The 19,588-nt window shown below is 36.6% G+C and overlaps 4 protein-coding genes across 6 annotated transcripts; all 4 read right to left on the reverse strand.

Annotated features, from left to right (window-relative positions):
* Positions 1-22: 22 nt before the first annotated feature.
* On the reverse strand, positions 23-2,197 carry LOC104741112 (putative galacturonosyltransferase-like 8). The gene has a single exon (XM_010461893.3). The coding sequence runs from the start codon at positions 1,487-1,489 to the stop codon at positions 269-271; it is 1,221 nt and encodes a 406-aa protein (XP_010460195.2). The 5' UTR covers positions 1,490-2,197; the 3' UTR covers positions 23-268.
* A 1,385-nt stretch (positions 2,198-3,582) lies between these two features.
* LOC104741113 (pyruvate dehydrogenase E1 component subunit alpha-2, mitochondrial) lies at positions 3,583-6,696 on the reverse strand. The gene is made up of 8 exons (XM_010461895.3): positions 5,868-6,696; positions 5,694-5,773; positions 5,217-5,294; positions 4,483-4,578; positions 4,318-4,389; positions 4,162-4,215; positions 4,013-4,078; positions 3,583-3,890 (listed from the first exon to the last, which is right to left on the reverse strand). Exons 1-8 carry the CDS (start codon positions 6,556-6,558, stop codon positions 3,846-3,848), a joined length of 1,182 nt encoding a protein of 393 aa, XP_010460197.1. The 5' UTR covers positions 6,559-6,696; the 3' UTR covers positions 3,583-3,845.
* A 14-nt stretch (positions 6,697-6,710) lies between these two features.
* Positions 6,711-14,017, reverse strand: LOC104741114 (paired amphipathic helix protein Sin3-like 3). 2 transcript variants are annotated; one of them, XM_087483769.1, is made up of 22 exons: positions 13,780-14,017; positions 13,044-13,203; positions 12,758-12,944; positions 12,570-12,668; positions 12,352-12,486; positions 11,954-12,260; positions 11,722-11,852; positions 11,568-11,643; positions 11,455-11,484; positions 11,061-11,275; positions 10,812-10,966; positions 10,516-10,643; positions 10,159-10,413; positions 9,433-10,074; positions 9,254-9,345; positions 8,409-9,014; positions 8,207-8,307; positions 7,982-8,120; positions 7,749-7,901; positions 7,488-7,654; positions 7,283-7,385; positions 6,711-7,194 (listed from the first exon to the last, which is right to left on the reverse strand). In XM_087483769.1, exons 2-22 carry the CDS (start codon positions 13,181-13,183, stop codon positions 7,045-7,047), a joined length of 4,011 nt encoding a protein of 1,336 aa, XP_087339895.1. In that variant the 5' UTR covers positions 13,184-13,203; positions 13,780-14,017; the 3' UTR covers positions 6,711-7,044. The 2 variants fall into 2 exon arrangements, with proteins under 2 accessions (XP_087339895.1, XP_087339896.1); XM_087483770.1 differs by having other exon boundaries at positions 11,954-12,257; positions 13,780-13,995.
* A 2,327-nt stretch (positions 14,018-16,344) lies between these two features.
* LOC104741115 (paired amphipathic helix protein Sin3-like 3) lies at positions 16,345-18,172 on the reverse strand. 2 transcript variants are annotated; one of them, XM_010461898.2, is made up of 5 exons: positions 17,951-18,172; positions 17,222-17,381; positions 16,913-17,078; positions 16,728-16,829; positions 16,345-16,635 (listed from the first exon to the last, which is right to left on the reverse strand). In XM_010461898.2, the coding sequence occupies exons 2-5, from the start codon at positions 17,359-17,361 to the stop codon at positions 16,516-16,518; spliced, it is 528 nt and encodes a 175-aa protein (XP_010460200.1). In that variant the 5' UTR covers positions 17,362-17,381; positions 17,951-18,172; the 3' UTR covers positions 16,345-16,515. The 2 variants fall into 2 exon arrangements, with proteins under 2 accessions (XP_010460200.1, XP_010460201.1); XM_010461899.2 differs by having other exon boundaries at positions 17,222-17,374; positions 17,951-18,142.
* Positions 18,173-19,588: the final 1,416 nt, after the last annotated feature.

The following is a 19,588-nucleotide window of genomic DNA, read 5'->3' on the forward strand; positions in this document are numbered from 1 at the left end:
TAAGATTGAACACTATCCAATATGCACTTCAAGATGAGGTTTTTATTAAGACGAAAAGATTAAAAACAAAGAGTACCAACATGACAAAAGAATTCTCAACAAAAAAAAAGGGTTCTATATCTCTCTCCCCCTCCCTCACTAAATCGTTTTTGTACACCAGAAAATCAAAGAATCACTCACCTGAACAATGGTATTTTTTTTTTTTGTAAAGTCTGTAATACGACGACAGAAGATATGAAAAAAAGAATGTAACTTTTGTTTTTAACCCTCACAAAAAGCTTGAATCATCAGTCAACTCCGACAAAGAAGCAAACCCAAGCAGCAGAGACTGATCCTTAGCTCTCTCAATCTTATGCTTATACAAATCATACGGCTCCCAAAGATGATCCAACGGACAAGCCCTCTTCTCATCAAGTCTCACCCATGGTTTCCCTTTACCACTCCAATGCAACAAGCTCACAGGACCAGGATGCAAAGACCGACAGCTTCCTCGTATGTTGTCCCCTCCTAAACCATGCTGGTTCCATCTATGGTCAATGGCTTCCACATTACCCGCAAAGACCAAAAGAAACGGTGGTAAAGATCCAAGATCGTAGATTCTCTTCTTCTTCTGCAACTGCATCCACTGCTCTAGCTTCTCTCTGTAGTTCCCTTGCCTCCACCTAACAAGATCCATCACCATCACTCCAGTGTTGAAGTAGCAAGGCTTTTCACCCGAGATTAGACCCGGTAAAGCCGGGTCCGACCAGAACCCGGAAGTGAAGTACTGAGTGAAGTTGGCGTGACAATACTCCGGAGCTCCGATGACCCGCGACCCGGTCAAAACCGTGTTCCAAAGCTTGGTGATATCATCGACGGTTATAACATCCGAGTCAAGATAGATGACTCGTTCCACGCTCCGATCAAGAATATCTCCGAGATAGTTCCGAGCGTAGTTCAACGGATTCTCCAAAGCTTGTCTAATCGAAGAAGAGATGAGGTTGATCACCGTGTCTTCCCTAAAAATGTAGACTTTAAAGCTGAGCGACGGGAACGTCGACCTCACGAGTTGACTCAGAACACGAGGACTCGCCGAGTCAAACTCAGCCGCGATGAAGTGGAAGAAGACGTTCTCGGGACAAGACGCGTGGCGGAGAACGGAATGGACGGCCGCGATCGATCCACGGAGATACTCAGAGTCCAAAGTCATAGCTACGTGAACAAGCGAAGGATCATTAGAAGAAGAAGAAGACGACACGAAGTTGTCTCTGTTCACAGAAGACGACGCACACTCCTTGCCGTTTCTGTACTCTGGAGCTTCCATGAACGGACCAAGTTTACTAAACCCATCATTAATACCTCCTCCTCCTCCTCTTCCGCCGTCACCACCACCACCGACGGTCGTTATCCTCACCGGAATCAACCGTATTCCAACGGCGAACGGTAACAGAACAATCAAACAGAACACCGTCAAGAACAAGAACGCGTTTAAAGAAAAACGCGTCGGCATTATACTAAAGAAACGCGTTTTTGAATCAATAGAAAAGATTGAAACGTTTATATCATATACTCATATAGGGCTAATGATATAGCATTGTGCAAGAGATGAATAATAAGTAAAGATTTTTCAAAGAATGTTCCTTTTTGAAGTGTTTGTCTCTCTCCACAGAGATGGAGAGATAAGGAAAGAGGAAGAAGAAGAAGAAAGATTGGTTTTATAAAAGAGATGTTTTTTTTTTTGATTTTGTTTTCCTAATTAGGGAGATTACGAAACACGCGCGTATTAAAACTTAAAAGCGAGTGAGACGGCTGTTAACTAATTTAAGGCTTAGTCGTTAAGGGAAACTTTTGTAAAGAGCAAATCCCTAAAACCTACTGTCATTACCTGTAATTAACAAAAAGGTTGTAATTCCTAGTAATTACAAAGATTTAGGTGAGTTTAAAAGAGGGATTAAGTTCGTCTGTGGTGAAGGTGTAGGGTTAAAGATTAAAGTATTGAAAGGTTGGTTTTGGAACTTGTCTTAACCCATTAAGACGGTGCCAGCTGTGGAAGAAGGTCGAGGGATACAGCTGGATGATTCGCTTTTTTTTTTTCTTGGTTAGATTGGATGGTTGAGATTGAGTTTGTGAATAACTCAACTTGTCACGTGCTCTGCACACCTATATATTTTGCTTCTATAATGTTTTTTCATGTAATATTTGGGAAATATCAGAAATTGTTTGCTATTTAATGTTTGACAGTGAATAAAGAATATATTTTTTTTTGTAAAGAAATATATTAGAGATTTTCGTACTGGCAAGCATAAGCATTAAGCAATATACCCCAGAAAAATATAGAATGTTTTTTGGGTAAGAAAATAAAATAGTATCCTTTTTGCTTTATATAGTTCTAAAAATATCAGATTTTTTTTTTTTTTGGTACAGGCAAGCAAGGTATAAAGTAAAGTTCTTTAGAAAAATATTTTCCTAAAGAATGTTTATGGTATGGGGACGAAAAAAAAAGAAATAATTCCTTTTACATGACAAAACGTTGAGAGTAAAAGCACTGGATTTTGTACAACCAAACAAGGAAACTATAGATTCACTCACATGTCACATTCGTTTAACAATGATTTATTAACTTAATGAATGAAAACATTGTAAACATTACAATTCACTATCGAATTTTAACTATAGTTTTATCAACATGGTGGTTTCATGCGTTTCACCGGCGAAATAAGACTCGTGACTATCATTATTCATTCATAATTAGTTTCATTAGTGATATCTAAATATATACTATTTAGTTGTCGGCAGATTTCATAAGGATGGATATATTAAACTGAACTTTGTTGTTCTCTTGTTAGTAGAGTATAATATTGGGCTGTTGGTAGCGACTACCGAGCCAATATTAATTGGAATATTCCCGTTGGGTAGTGCATCTCATGCTCAGACCGACGTAACATAATAATAACATATCATATAAAATAAGACATTTTTTTTGTTATACAGTAGAATAATACCCATTTTATATCTATATATACATTGGACTTTTTCTTGGAGATGAGATGAGAAGAGAACACGATTAAGATCTCCGTTGATCATATTTGATTTTGATATATAAAATAATAAAGTAAGATATTCTTGAATGGTTAGACACTGAAACACTACAAACTTGTCAAACTAATTATTGTCAGCTTAAAAATTAGCAAGGTTTGGTTTCTAATTGGCCTATGTATGGAGAGAGAACCAAATGTTTGGTTAACAAAGGAAAAAAAGGAAATCTGAACTTATTATATTAAGAAAATATGTATGATTCAAAAGAGTGGTGTGAGTGGCGTCATAAGAGTTTTTTACCTATTCAATAGGATTTGGTGTGTAATTGTGGGGGATGAGAAAGGGACTCTTGTAGAGTAGAAGCAAAGATTAGGTGGTGGGGACTTAACTATTCATGTGGTTTTATTGGTACCGACGCTCAAATTGTTCTTTCTTGCCTCTTTTTTATTTTATTTATTAGTAGTAGTGTATAGTAAGTTTTTGATTGTGTCATTTGTGCCCGATAACGAATTTAACACGGGTTCTTTGCTGATTTTGTTTGTACTCACATGTCCACATGTGATGATCTTTTACTTAACTGCTCTCTTATCTTATTTCTCTATCTTTTTCTCACAGAGAGTGAATGATGTCTTGCTTGGTGTCAATAACAATGTTGGAGTGTGTGTAGGAAACAAGAGTTGGCAAACTGAAGCAATGGCTTTTGCACTTGCAATTGAAAAATTAAAAAGAAAACAAAACCAGGAATATTTTGGTAGCAAGTTAAAAAAAAGATTTGTGTAGCTCTTGCCTTCAAACTTATTGAACCATCATCTTCTCATGCCGAGCTAGATTTATGGAAGTGTTACTTTGAGATCTTTTCGGTCTGCTCCAAACGACTGCAAATTGCAATGGAGAAAGATGCGTAAATCTCTAGACTCATCTTATATCGAAATATGCAAAGAACTACAATATCACAAGGTTTACATAATAAAGGACTAAAAAGTGGGAGATATAGTACCTCAACTCCGCAGTCTTTCACGTACATGTTTGTGAATAGCTCAGATGAGTCTGGTACCGGGCTCTCCTGAAACAATTAAACAGGAAGGAATTAGTAAAAGCCTTGTTATAGATAAACAAAGACAGTTAGAAACAAGTGAGGTCCACTACCTTGGCTTGAGCTACGGCATCATCTACTTCTTTCCTTATCTCTTTCTCCATGTCCTTTAAATTCAAGATAATGTTGTCATTTCCATAAGCAAATGATGATTGTATTTGTATGTATCAATTTTCAAGCATCTGTCTAGAGATTAGAGAACAATGTACCTTTAGCTCTTTTTCGGTAGCTATGTCATGAGATAAGAGCAACTTTCGCACCCTTTCAATTGGATCACGCACCTAAAGGTAACACCAATGAAATATGTACAGATTAAAAAGTTTCAAACTGAAAATGGTAGGAGCAGTAGTCTTACAAATGAACAACGAACTAACCTGTCTCACACCGGAGATTTCATCACGAGTACGGTAGGTGCTTCCTGGGTCAGACATAGAGTGACCGTGGTATCTGTAGGTGTCCATCTCAAGGATCTGCCAAAATAATGACAATGGTATGTTGGTCATATCACTAGGCAGAGAATGGTTTATAATAATCCAATTCATGTCAACGCTATGTGATTAAATTCACACAATCCAAAATGCTTGTCCCATATGTGTTGGTGACAAAAATGCAATAAAGGCAAATTGGTTGGAAGCTAAAGTCAACATGTATAATTTCACTTCATAACATAAGTACACACCAAAAACTCCGAGAGGGATATTAGTGACATCTAGTACTTTCGATTAGAAATACTAGGAGATTGTCAATCACGTCCTGTCACGCTCTCACGAAATCAGCAAATAAGTTTCTCAGAAAAAAAAAAGGGACTTATTAAGTCTTGATTTCTCCAAACAATTTACTCAAATAAACATTGTTCAATCCGAAATCCACGCTAAGAGCAAGCAGTTGAAGTTATCAGCAAATCATTCTCCCCACTCAAGTAGCATCACAAATGCAATCAAAATGATTCTATGAATTCTTAATTTACATAAAATACTCAGAGAGTCATACTGATTGGGTTCGATTTCAAAGAAACAATAGAATCATCTAATAATAATGCAAACAAAGAAAAGAAGACTACAAAAAGCTGTAATACTTGTTGACATTTAAAAGTATTGTGTAAACTCACAATGGGTCCATTCTTGAGCGCATGCTCCTTAGCAAACTTACACGCCTGTTTCACAGCTAGTGCATCCATACCATCCACCTATAGCACAAAGCAGAGGATGATCACAAGTTAGCTTTACGAAAACACTCTCACCAATCATTAAAACAAAGGATACAATTCTACTGGTTAAAGTAAATAAAACACTGATACAACATCTATCAAACAACAATGATAGAGACTTTGAAGACTGCCATTGGTAGTTCTCATAAAGTTACCGTCAATCAATTCCTAACACATAGGCGATGAAGCTTTGACCATTCTCATTCAATTTGTGTATAAACCCCTATCCTCACTGCCTAATTGTTCCATTGTCAACCGACGATCTAAAAACCATATATATAAATTAAAAGGGCACTATAGCTATATACCAAGGATTGAAGGAGACAATCAACTATAATCAAAGCAAAAACATTATAACAATAGACAACCCAGTCTCACCTTCAAGCCAGGAACATAATCTCCACGCTTGAAATAAGCCGGAGACTTAGCTGACCTCCACGTAGCCGTTCCCATTCCATCTAAACATCAAACCATCCAAATCAACACAAAATCACTCAAAACTCAAAAAAATTCCATCAAACAAACACAACTAACCAAAAAAAAAACACTCACAATGATTATTCTCGCAAACAAGAATCGCAGGCAAGTCCCACAAAGCCGCAATATTCAAAGCCTCAAACAACTGTCCTTGGTTGGCAGCACCATCACCATACAAGACAAAAGTCACAGCCTCATCCTTATTATACTTCTGAGCAAAAGCCAAACCACATCCCAAAGGAATCTGAGCACCAACGATCCCATGCCCACCGTAAAAGGAAGCATCTTTCTTATAGAAATGCATAGATCCTCCTTTACCATGAGAGCAACCAGTTTTTCTCCCCATAAGCTCTGAGAAGGCATCAACAAGCTTCCCACCACGACCTATGAAAGTACAGTGATCTCTATACGATGTGATAATCGCGTCTTTTTTGGTAATCGCCGCTTCCATCCCCACCGCTAAAGCCTCTTGACCGTCGTACAAATGGCAGAACCCACGGATCAGCTTGGCTTTGTAGAGAGAATCTGCTGCGATCTCCATCCTCCTCATCTGAGCCATGTCGCGGAAGAAAGCTAGGATCTCCTCCGATGAAGTCTCGACGGAGCGTGACGGCGACTCACATAGATGGGAAGTGAAAGGGACGGCGGTTTCGATTGTGATCGGTGATGTGTCTGTGGAAACATGACGGCGAATGGGAGAGTGTAAGGCGGTGATCGCCGGCTTCAGGAAAGTGTTGGATCGTGAAGAGAGTCGTGATAGCGCCATCGCAGGAGCTTTCTCTCTGTGATTTTGCTTTAGGAAAAATCGAATCTTTGTTGAAGTTTTAGGGAATGTTATAAGAGGGCGAAGGGTCGTCTATAGAAAGGTCAAACCTTTTATGGTCATTTTGACTCATTTCTCAAATAAACATACAAAAATAAAATAAAAATTGAGACTTTTATTAAATGTTTACAACAACATCATCATACAACAAAACTTTACAACAACAGTGAGTGAAAGAGACAAGCTTTACACATGTAGCAAAGATTTTTCATCTTTTCTTTTTTTTTTTGGTGTTTGTCACTTTTTGTCTATCAGACAACAAAGAGCCAAATTCTCTGTTGTAATTTTGGCTCTATCTGGTGAAATCAACAACAAATGGAGAATTGCCACTTTTTTTTCTTTTTTCTTTCCGGGATTTGTTTTGTCTTTGTTGTTAGGTTGGAGAATGAACATCGTTGAGTTGCTTTTGGTATCTTTCCTTCCAGATTGTTACATGCTGGTCACAAGTCTTTGGTATCTTTGTAACCTCTTTTGCCTAATCAAACAACAATTGGAAATGGAATCCTGATTCTGGCTCAAAGCTTTTCTTCTCTTTTTAACTCGCACCAATAAATCTTCTGTTTCCAATACATAAGAGACCTGCAGGAGAGATTTCGGAAACGCGCTATCAAGTGCTGGTCTCTCATGAAAACAAGTAAAAACAAAGGGAAGAAGATAAAAGTGGTACCTTTGAAGAACTGCAAGCTATCTTACACTCCAACCCATTTTTAATCTTAACTCCATCTGTGCTGTATAGCTGTTCATCTTCACCACCAATTTTGCGCTTGTTCCTGGAGAAGACATAAAAAAGAAGGCATTGCATCTGATGAGTGTGACCCACTAGCTTTCAGAGATCAAGGGTTATAGTCATTTGTTAATGTTCTAACAGTTACCTATTTAAATAGATTCTGCGATTTTCCCTTGCATTCCATTGTATGGAGAGGAAGTCATTGTGGAGATAGGCTGCAAAGGTCGGGTCAATGGATACAGATGTCACATCGGGCTTATCAAGACCGTTGCACATAAGCTGAATAGAGAGTTTGGCTGGGGTTGGTAATTTCTGCATACACATGAAGTTATGGAGTCCAAATGTTTGATCAGCAGTGCATTGACAAGAGTAGAAGTAGTTAATGTAAGATGGAGCAAAAGCTTACACATTCAATACGGTAAATGTTCTCATCGGGGAGGAGGACACGTGCATTATCGTAATAAACAGCATCAAAAATCGTTTCAGGCTTTCTGGATTTCTCATATGCATAAAGCTGAAGAAGTTTGTTGTCCATCTCATCAGCTGCTACTCCTTGGAGCTGAATAATGACCACACTTAGGTTTGTAAAAAGCAAGTAACGATAGAGAGGCGTATAATTACCAAAGACACAAAACTCACATGCTTGATGAATTTATGGATCAGTTTGTCCAATGTAAAGAGAATGTAAGACTGAGTCCCTATTATGGCTCGGCAGTCATCTTCAAACTTTGCATTTTCAGATGTACCATCAAGTAAGTTGTAGAGAGCAGTCATGAATCTGTTCCACATAAAACAAATTTATAAGCAGGAACACGAATGACTGCCAAGAACAAAAACAATGTCTGCCATGAAAGCAAATTTCACCTGGCATATGAATCGGTAGGATTTTTGGTATTTGAAGTCTTCCACTTTCCGTCCGGGGATGATGAGTTAACTTTTGCTGATAGTATTCTCTCATACAACATCTGTTATGAGTAATTGCCTAACGTAAGCCAGTGAAAACTATTTGTACTTTAGGTGAAAATGTTTCTTTTTAAACTGTGTATGATTGATTCTTGGTTCTTACCCGGTGAAGCCTGAAAAGCACGTAAAACGAATCATTCCCATAGAAGACTTGGGATTTCTTCAGAGACTCTTCGTCGTGCAAAGCTAAATCTGAAGGAACATACTTTGCTAAGGGCTTTACATGCAGAAGGAATCGTGCTGAAAAGGGTAAGGCAGATCCTTCTTCTTCAGCATCTTGTGCATCAGCCATACCTTCAGCCTCGCCTTCACTTTCTCCCTTGTTATTGGGATCCATATCATCCTCCGGATCTTCACCACCACCAGACTCCGTTCCAGAAACATCACCGTTCTCATATGCATTTCTGCTGTCCTCTGATGATCTTGCGGCGTTTTCGTCACCTTCAGCATCATTCTCAGCCCCTGTCTCCAGACAACTTGGTTCATCTTCTCTAATTCTCTCTCGGCTTAAGTTATTACCAGCGTTATCATTCGCTTTGCTGGTGGCCTCCAAACCACTTTTTGCATTAACTGCAAAATTATCTTCCTCAAAGTCTCCATTAGGAGATAGTTCACCTTCTTCTCTTTCAACTTTGGATTTCCCCGCTAACTCTTGATTACTTGTTATTTCTACTGAGATCCCATTTGTCAATACTTTCTTGTTACCGACCTGTGAGACATATAGTATATCAGTACTACCTCGTGGTAAAGACAGGACGAAGTGTGTTGTACTAAAATTTAACACCTGTTTCATATCAACTACCTAAGCAAAAAAACGTGAACAATGGAAGACATTGTTCCAGAACAACAAAAAACCGTTCACAAAATATAAACAGAATCCTCTACTAAACAGTTTCAGATCAACATCTATAAGATGATGGAGCCAAAAATGCTTTAATGCAACTATACCTCTACTTTTGGCCCATGTTCATCATTCATCTTCAACTCCAACTCTATTCCACGGGTCATACCACTATGCTTCAGGCTGTTATTGCAATGTCCTGACAGAGTAAGAGGAGATTATTCATCAATTGGACAAAGAAGGAAAATTTTCAAGAGAACTTGTAAGCAAGATATCAAGGTGTTACCAGCCATGTGTACTATACTGCTTCCTCCATTACTTTGGTCTAATAATCCATCCACACAGAGAGCAGTTGAATCTTGTACACATTCAATAGAAACGGCTTTGCTTTCAGGCCTTTCATCAGGTGTAGCTACAGTCTTCTCCATTTTCTCATACTGAGCAGTCTCACATAAAGCATCTGAGGTCCTGCCAGCTGTGCTATCCCTATCTGGATTATTGCTTTGCCCCAACTGATTACGTTCATTGATTTTTCGAGATGCCTTCAAGCGTTTAGAGTCAGCAATGCTAGTGCACTTCTGAGGACTTCCCTCACTCTCTCCAGCACTTGCACAACCACTTTTTACATTCTGATTTGTGGACTTGACAACGTCTTCTTGGTCTTCAGCACCTTGAGGGCGAGAAGGAACACCGAATATTTGTTCCACGAAAGTTGTCCAAATCTTCATTACCTTTTCTAATTGTTCGGTAGAGCACATTTCTGCACATGAATACTTGATCAGCTGGTAAAGATCTTCATGAAGATCAGAATCTGGATAATCAAACTCCAAATTTGGGGAAATGGATAGTCTATTTCCGGCTGCTAGTGCAAGAAGTGAATCATCCTCTCGCTTCTTTTCAGTAGTCTCTTTTATCTCTGCCAACAATGCTGTAGAAAATAGAGTACACAAAGTCATTTCATAGCGTGATATATAGAATAATGTGTGTACAGTAATATATGTTATGGACATACCTTTCATGCTCAGATTCTTTGAATCCTGCTGTTTGAAGTAGAAACTTCGATGATCAAGCGACTTGTAATAGTTCTTAGCATATATATCAGCCCAGACTTTGTCAAAATCCGAACGACACCTTACCCACTCTTCTTGCTTCTGTTTCAAACGTGTTAGGATAACAGGTAAAGCTAGAGACACGTTCTTCCTTAACACATCCATCACATCTAGCCCGTGATCACCATATAACCGCTCTATACATCTTATGTTTAGAGCTACAAAAGACAGTAACAAAGCAGTCCATCATAAATAAATAAAAAACACAGCTCAGCTACTAACATCCATGCTGCTTTCCGTTTTACACCAGCTTATATTACCTGTGAGGTGATCCTCGACACGGATGGGGCTGTTAGTTTTCAGTTCGTTACTGTTAATCTTTGCCAATACTTCTTCCACATGCTTCGTAGTTGAATTCACCGATTCTAATAGCATGTCAAGTTCAAACCTAAAGCAAATGAGAGAAATATATTCACACAAATACCAAAAATAATGACTCATAATTTGACCCAAAAATTGGCTCATAATTACTGGACAGTAAACCATAGTTTATGAAAAGTATGAATTCAGGGTTCCCTATCCGTTACTGTCCACCACTAGAAGTAAATGAACCAACCTGTCATCCTCACATTTGAAGAGGCTCTCTTCATACTGGTTCTTACGCATGTGGCTAAATGAATAATCTTCGCTTCCTGATGTGACGGAGACCCAGTGATCATTAAGAACCGATTTACCAAGCTCTGTCTTCTGGCTTGCAATGGAAATTGGGTACTGCAGAAACCAAAATATCTTACATTAGACTACTGAAACAAAAGATGATCCGAAGAAAAAGCAGATCCACACATGTCAAGCTGCAGCCACATACATTTTTCGGAAGTAACCGATAACTAGGAGTGCATCGTTCACAATTCGAGAGATCTAGTTCACTGATCGGCTTTGCCCATTTCTGACTTGCTGCTGCTTTTTCAAGCCTCTCCTTCTCATGATCTTTGTCCCTAAACCCTTCATCTCTCTTATGTTCTTGGTCTCTATCATTGTCCAGTGACGGTTGAGGATATTTGCCTTCACTCCACAAGGATTCTGCAGTATAGTTATGAAAGGATTTGTTTTCATTTCAGCACTAGAAATAGATATATTTGGAAAGAACAGACATAATAGTGGAGTTGTGTAGTTCACTACTCGTGAATACTTATATAGAAAAAAGGCTAGGACACTCAACATCGGATTCATGTAACCTTGCATAAGTTAAGTAGACTTACTCTTAGTCAGAATACCAGAAAGCAGTCCATCTGCAAGAAGATTGAAAAATTTTAGTATCTGTCTTCTTATCTGAAATCAAAGAATGTGTAGGACGAGAATATTTCGTAGTTACCATTCTTTTCACAATGCACCAAAAACTCTATAAAGGAATCCATGAGGTCAGGATATACTCCAATTAAATTTCCTACCTGATACAAGCAAAAATGTTCATGAATCAGTGCAAACAAATGTCACAGTGAAAATTCAAGGAATTAATATATGCATACCAAAGATTGCAGTTCTGGTCGGCTGATTATTTCTTTTGAGAAGAGATTAAGACAACGTAAGAACTCCTGGTACTCTGAGGCATTAAGCTTTTCCTTTACTCTATCGACAATAGCTATGTCTTGACCATAACCTGACATCACATAAGACAATTTTAAGAACACACGTAATAGCTAACAACAAATTCACTCCTTGTCATCTTTCAAAATAAGTTGTCATAAAACGAGAACTCACTTTTCATGGCACCTTTTTCATCATAAGTAGATGAACTAGGAACCGCTCCAGAAATTTTCTTTCCTTCCCTGACTTGATTTGAAATTTCAGCAGAATCATCACCTCTAATATACACTTTTTGCTTGTTGTTGAGAAACTGCACTTTTTTGCTATCAGTTTGGAAATCTCTGGCATCCCTATGCTCATTTTCTTTGTTATAACCTCTCACGTATTCTTTATTTTCTTTCTTCATAGGTCTCTCCCGGTCCAGGTCAACATGTTCAGTACTATAGTCATGGTCAGGATGTGGAGTAATGATCCGGTCCTTCTACAACAAATCCCCAAACAAATGATGTTCAATAAAAGACTAGACATAAATAAACATTGCATTTCTCGGAAAATAGTTGTCTAAGAAGAACCTTATCAGGAAGAGAGATCCCTCTGTCACGAACTGAAGTTTTAACAGTTTGAATAGAGGCTGTTGCTGAAGTATCAGGTAGAAAATGAGTAAACTCCACAAGTAAATCCGTATGATCCCGAAATAGGACCGCAACCTGAGATAGACGTGTAAAAAACTAAGTAACATATAGCAACAAAAAATAAAATAAGATACACATAACAGTATCAATGAGCGTACCTCCTGGTAGACTTCAGTGATGGACTTGCTATCTTTTCTGTACAAGTTTAAAATGTCTAAAAATGATTTGTATACACGATCATCGCCCTGAAACCTTGCCTGCAAATGAATAGATTTCTAAGAGAGTAGGAAAAAGGAAAAAGCAGTAATGTTCCATGGGAAGTTTATCGCATAAACATATCTACTACCTTAATCTTGTTCACAAAACTAATTGCTTCCTCAAACTCAACGCGTTTCTTAAGTGGAGGTTGTCCATCCTCGGGTTGAAGTGTGATCTCAAAACCTTTTGGTAAGAAGGTATTGAAACCCAAAATCAACTCTTGGTGTCCTTTAAAAAGTTCTTTAACCCTTGTTATGACACCAGCTGTATCAACTCTACAAAAGAAAAAATCACAATTCAGTAATTAGTATCATCCTAACAAGTTTTTAAAACGAAACATAACAAAGAGAGAAAAGAAAAAAGGACTATTATACCTTTGAGATTTAAAGTTCTTCATGACCTCGAGAAACTCGTCATATTTGTCACGTTGATCCTGAAATTTATCCTTGACAGCTTTAAGGTATGCAAGCGCATCATTAGTAGTTAGCTTCTGTGCACTTCCTCCTCCAACCATGGTTTAAAGTTGAAACAAAGCTTCATTACCATCAAACACAGATCAAATAAAAGTCAGTCAACATCTCAAAGAAGACTCTTAACAACGTTTCTACAAAAAAAAAAAAAAATGATTGAATCCTTGGACAAACCCTAAAACCCATGTGCTCACATAAGCTCATTATTATTTTTTCTTTCGAAGTCTTAACAAAAACCTAAATCAGATGAACCATTTAGCATCAAAACTGATGAGCTAAAACACTTCTCCTGGGGACAGAACAAAGAACGGTCTTTTAATTTGGCGAGATTGACGTGAATTTGGTCTCTCTCTCTTCATCCAAAAATCACATCCTAATAACACTCGAAATCAAATCACGTATAAAGAATCGAAACTTGAATTCATCTCAAACAAGGCAGTAGCTGCAGATCTAGCAACTACAAAAGAAAAGATAAAAGAAAAATACGAAAACGGACCAGAAGAATTCGATCTTAACTTAACCCTCAGATTAATTCACATTCACTTGACGATAATTTAAAATTGTAATGCCCCAAAAAAAAAAAAAAAAAAAATGAAAATAGAAAGGGATAAAAAAGCGAAAGACGAAGATCATCGTTTACCGAAGAAGAAGAAGAAGAAGAAGAAGTCGAGAAGAAGAAGCTTCCTCCTCCTTATTACTAATCCCACGAAACAGCTGAGGAGACAAAAGCTATTCAACAATTTTCAGACACAAGACTCACTGAGCAAACGAGTTTTTATGTTTTTATTGAAGGAAAGAAAGATTTTGAGATTTTTCTTAAAGGTCTTCTTCTTCTTCTTAAGTTAAATTAAAATACATTTTCTTTCTCGTTCGCTTGTATTTTTATTCTTTGTTAAAAAATAAAAAATAATAATAATCACTTTCTTTTTAATGTTTATTAAAGTTTGTATTTTCCTGTATATTATAATACTTCATTGTTATTTTTTTTTTTTTGGTTACATGATTTTTGGGCGTAAAACAACCCCCATAGTCAATTCATAGGTAAGCATGGAAATAACTAAATGATGGTAAATTAGAATTTTGATACTGACTAAAATTGTTTATAGGGAAAAGAAAGCTGCAAATAAATCATTACATATAAAAAAAAAAAAAACCATTTAGTATTATCTCTAACTTATAAAAAACTACTTATATGTGAAATCTCTCTATCACCACGAATTTGGGCTTGTAACAGAATCAGACGAGTCACTTTCTGATTTAGCATCAGGCATAAAATGAGTAAACTCCGCAAGCAAATCCTTATGATCCCGAAATAAGATAGAAACCTGAGATAAAAGTATAAAACACTAAGTAAAAATGTTAGCAATAAGAAACATACTTTTAGTATATAAATCAATGAGCCTATAGCTAGCTACCTCGTAGTAGACATCGGTCAAGGACGTTTCCTCCTTTCTGTAGCGTTTCATAATGTCTATAAATGATTTGTATGGACGATCATTGCCTTGAAACCTCCTCTGCAAATGAAATGAGAATATTAATACAAGGAGCGTAGGAAAGGGATTAGAATCAGTAAGAGAGTTTAGCACATCAGATATCTTACCTTAACCTTGTTAACAAATTTCATTGCGTCCATAAAATTAACGGATTGCTTCGGTGGATGTTGTCCATCCTCGGGTTCGAGTGTCATCTTTAAACCCTTTGGCATGAAGGTATTGAAACCCATTAGTAACTCATGGTGTCCTTTGAAGACTTCTTTTAACCTTGTTATGACACCTAAAAAATCCACTCTACAATGGAAAGAAAAAAAAAACACAATTAGGCAAATATCAGTTCTCAGAAACCATTGGAGTATTAATTTTATCCGGACCAAGGCCCAAACCAAAACATATTAAAAAGTAGAATGAACTATATGAACCTCCGGTCACTATAATCTGTCAGGATCTCAAGAAACTCGTCATATTTTTCACGTTGATACCGAAATTTATACTTCACGGTTTTAAGGTATGCAAGCGCGCTACCTGAAGATGGCTTGCTTTCACCTCCAACCATGGCTTGAAGTTGAACATAGCTTCATTGTCCAAAGAGAGAGAGAGAGGTAACCAAAAGAAAGGTGGAACATTATAAGCATCAAACTAAATCATTCAAAGTCGTCTTTTAACATCTCAAAAGAGGGTTTAATAACGTTTCTTTAAGGATTGGGTCCTTAAACAAACCCACCAAAGTCCTAACAGCAAAAACAATTAATGATCCCCATAATAAATTACCACACCATTTCACTCGAGGAGAAATTTGGCATTCAAACCGATGGGATTAAGAGATAATAATAAGCTTACACTTCTCATAAGCCATAATAAGCGAATTCTCAAAAACTAATATATTCTCTAAGGACCACATAAAACAGAAAACTACACATGTGATGTGAAGCAATCAATTCAAACAGAGCAAACCAATCAAACAATGGATTAGTAGATATGTCATAATCTCATCCTCAAACCAAAAAAAAAGAATGACTACGGGATTTAGATATTTTTCTATTGGGAAGAAAACCAAATCACTATAAAATTTGAGGGGTTCGAGTTGATTAAACTTCACCACTCGGGTTTGATATATGATTCATCAGATATATACTACAAAAATATATACTCAACGAACTCAAAGTTCGAAATCATCCCACGAATACAAAACAAGCAACTACAAAAGCATTATTGAACCAGAAAATTTCATAAAAACTTGTAGTGGACGTAAGGAAAACCACACAAAAAAGATCACATGTGTATAGTTTACCAAGTTTCGAAGACGAATGAAGAAGGCTTCACACAATCACGATCACGAAGCAGGAGAGACGATCTTCTAGATAATATCTCTCGATGTTGTAGTATATCCCTTTTCAATAGGGTTTAGTGTTTCTGAATCATGCGATTCCACCACAATTATGTAAGATTATATATTTTTTATTTATTTTTCTTTATCTTTTCCTCGGGCGGATTTTAATTAATCAAGGTTTAAAAATAACAAACTAAAAAGTACATTTTTAAGGTTTGATCTTTTCATATAATTTTCAACATCAAAATTTTCTTGATTAAATTACTGGTATTGTATTATCTATTATCTAAGACGAACAAAATAAATGTAGTATTATCTATTCTCATGCATAAATAATTCTATTCGATTAAAGTTCAGCATGGACAAGATAAGCTTTTCGAGATTTGTGATAATACTAATCATTGAATATAATCGACACGATCAAAATTCAAATCGCATATCTTCTCGGTGAAAATCAAACAATTATAATAACAAAAACATAAGTGCAATGAGCATCGAACTAAAAACACTAAAATCTCTGTAGAAGAAAAGAAACTATACACTCCATTGTCGTTTATTTACAAATCTCGTCATGTAGCTGTTGTGCTGCTGATATTACAAAATCCTTCTTCTTTTTGAAAACTCTGAGAAACTCCTCGATCAAATCTTCATGATAATACAGAGTATCAATGACCTGTAATCAGGAATAACCAAAAAATCAAAACCAAGAGAACAACAACAACAACAGAGAGTACAACATACATAGCACACCAAGAACAAACATACCTCCTCCTGCAACTCCTTTACAGACATACGTCCCTCTTTAAACCTAGTCATTACCACGCAAAACGTCGCCACTACATCTTTATCAAGGCTCTTAAACCTTGTCTGCAGATCGATGAATTCGCAATAGTTAGCAAAAGAGAAATAAAAAAAATTGGTAATTCCCTGGGAGTAGAGCATTTGTGTACCTTAAGATTGTTCATAAACTCCTCTACATCAGCATGTTTCTTTTTGGTATGAGGATGCTTGTTTCTCTTAGCCTCATCAGGAAGGAAGACATGGAAACCATGAAGCAGATCCTGATGATCTTCCAAGAGTTCCTCAACCCTTTCAACAATGCTATCTTTATCGACACTACAAAAAAAAAGAGACTTAAGTTACATCAGAATCGATTTACACAAAGTGTTTTTGTTATCTCTCGATTCACAGTTGCAAAAAAAAAAAAAAAAAAAAAGACCAAACCAAACATAAACATGGAAGTTAGGAATTCATCATACCTAAGCTCCCGAATACCATTCAAGATATTGATAAACTCTTGATATTTTGAAGGTTCATCATGAAATGCTTCCTTCACATCAGAGAGGTATGACTGTGCATCACCAACAGTTAGAGCCTGTGACACTCTTCTTCCAACCATGGTATGGATCTGGCTAAACCCTTTTTGGTATCCACAGAAAGAAAGAGAATTTTTTGGTCAGTAAAACAGAACACATCATTGAATCCCTCTACTACTATCTCAAACGTATTACCACAATGTAAAACTCTACAATTCTTGAAGAAACAGAACAGAGTACAGAAATACAAATCTCTCGTTCCACTATTTATGATTCCCCTAAACACTGAACAAGAACCATTGAAGCTAATTCTCAGAATCTAGATAGCTGTCTCAAAACCAAAATCAACAAAAACCCAATTCAATCCTTTAAGAACAACACAGAGACAGAGCCTACAAATGTAAAGCAGCCAATACAATACAGAGCAAACCAATCAAACACTTACAGTTCTTAAAAATCTCAATTCTCAAGAAAAATGAAGAACTCAATTCACTAATAAAGAGCTTCGTCATTTCGAATTCGAGGGTTTTCATCACAGATGCAATTCGAAGAACCCAAATTCGAAAACATCTCAGAAACTAGAAAAATTCAAGCAATTTAACAAAAAAATTCCCAAAGAAATGAACCCGGAAAAAAGGAAAACAGAAGGAGGAGATCATTTCGTATGGTTACCGAATCTCGGAGACGAAGAAGAAATGGGGTCCTCCTAAAAAAGATCTACTAAATTCGTCGAGTTGTTGTTCCAAAGGATCAAAGGGGACAAGGCTTCGAGAACAAGCTTTTATATCTGTCTCTTACAACACACGATCACCAAGGAGACAGAACTATCTTCTAGGGTTTTTTTTGTCATATGTTTTTTTTTTCATTAAATAGTGAAGGATAGAGTCTCCATATATATGTCGGCGGAAACAGTGAAAGATAGAGTCTCCATATATATGTCGGCCGAAACACTAAACATTCTCGAAAACTATAGGCCCAAAAAAAGTGAAAGTTGGAAACACTAAATATTCTCGGAAATTATAGACTCAAAAGAAAGCGTAAGTTAGAAATACTAAACAATTTAAGAGACTATAAGTTTACAAAAATGCGTAAATTGGAAACGCTAAACATTCTCGGAGACTATAGGCCCAAAAAAAAGCAAAAAAATAGAAACACTAAATATTTCCGGAAACTACAAACCCAAAAAAAAAACTAAAGCCGAAAGGAAAGAAGCCCAAACTCAAACAAGGAAAATCTTGATGTAAGTTACATGAAAACTAATTGAAATTGAAATACGGACCACAAAATACCAAAAAAATTAAGCTCACAAGAAAACCAACTTGCTAAACTTATTTTCTCACCAATGTGAACAACACCCGATCTACTTTGTCGTTAACAAAACCTCCTATTGTTAAATCAGAGTACCTTTCTCAAATAGATTAAACCTTGATTTCTATTCCGATACAAAGACCAAATTATTTTATCATTCGAAAACATCCGGTTATAAAAATAAGAGAATATGTAGTAGAAAGCATAAAAACAGAACATAGTTAAGAAAATAACACACTTGGTACAGTAACTGTTCCTAAGGGGTGTTATAATTACATTGTTGGCCTTAGATAGGCTAACATCATATAGGGGACATATATAGTAGGTAGGTATCACCAGATTTATGTTTTATTAGTAAACAACATGTTGTATGGTAAAAAACCATGTAACTAATGATTATTGTTTCGCATATCACCTAATGATATATCATGGTTTTTAGGTGTTTTTAGCCATGATATAAGTCTTATTTATAGAGTCTTTTTGGTATTTTTAGAATCTTTTGAGTCTTTATAAGATTTAGCATTGATAAAAGCATAATGGAGCTAAATATGAAGATTTGGAGCTTAATCAAGCATTGAGGCTGAAATTACGAAGTTGGGAGACGAATTCAGAGTATGCATCGACCGATGCTACCTTAGTGTCGATCGATGCTGGGCCAAAGAAGAAATCAGAAGTTTTCCCACAAGTTTTGAAGATTTACAAAGCTACCCTAAAGTTTCCATATTTGCATCATTAGTCCCCATTTGTGTTTTAGGAATATATATAGGATTTTTCGGGTCATTGTTGAGACCTAAGCTTTATTTTTCCTGCAACTTTTGAGAGCAAAACCCTGAGAGATTTTTAGAGAGCTTTTGGAGAGAAGAATCAAGACTTCTTGAGAGAAGATTCAGAACTCCTTTACTTCTTCTTTAATCTCTTTCTTAATGCAATTTATTCAGAAGATGTTTTGTGTTTCATTGATTATGTCTGAGTAGATCTGCTTGTTAGGTTTAGGGTTTCTCA

The sequence above is a fragment of the Camelina sativa genome, chromosome 14 (genome assembly GCF_030686135.1).
Source record: "Camelina sativa cultivar CO46 ecotype springtype chromosome 14, ASM3068613v1".
In the NCBI taxonomy this organism is placed as follows: domain Eukaryota; kingdom Viridiplantae; phylum Streptophyta; class Magnoliopsida; order Brassicales; family Brassicaceae; genus Camelina; species Camelina sativa.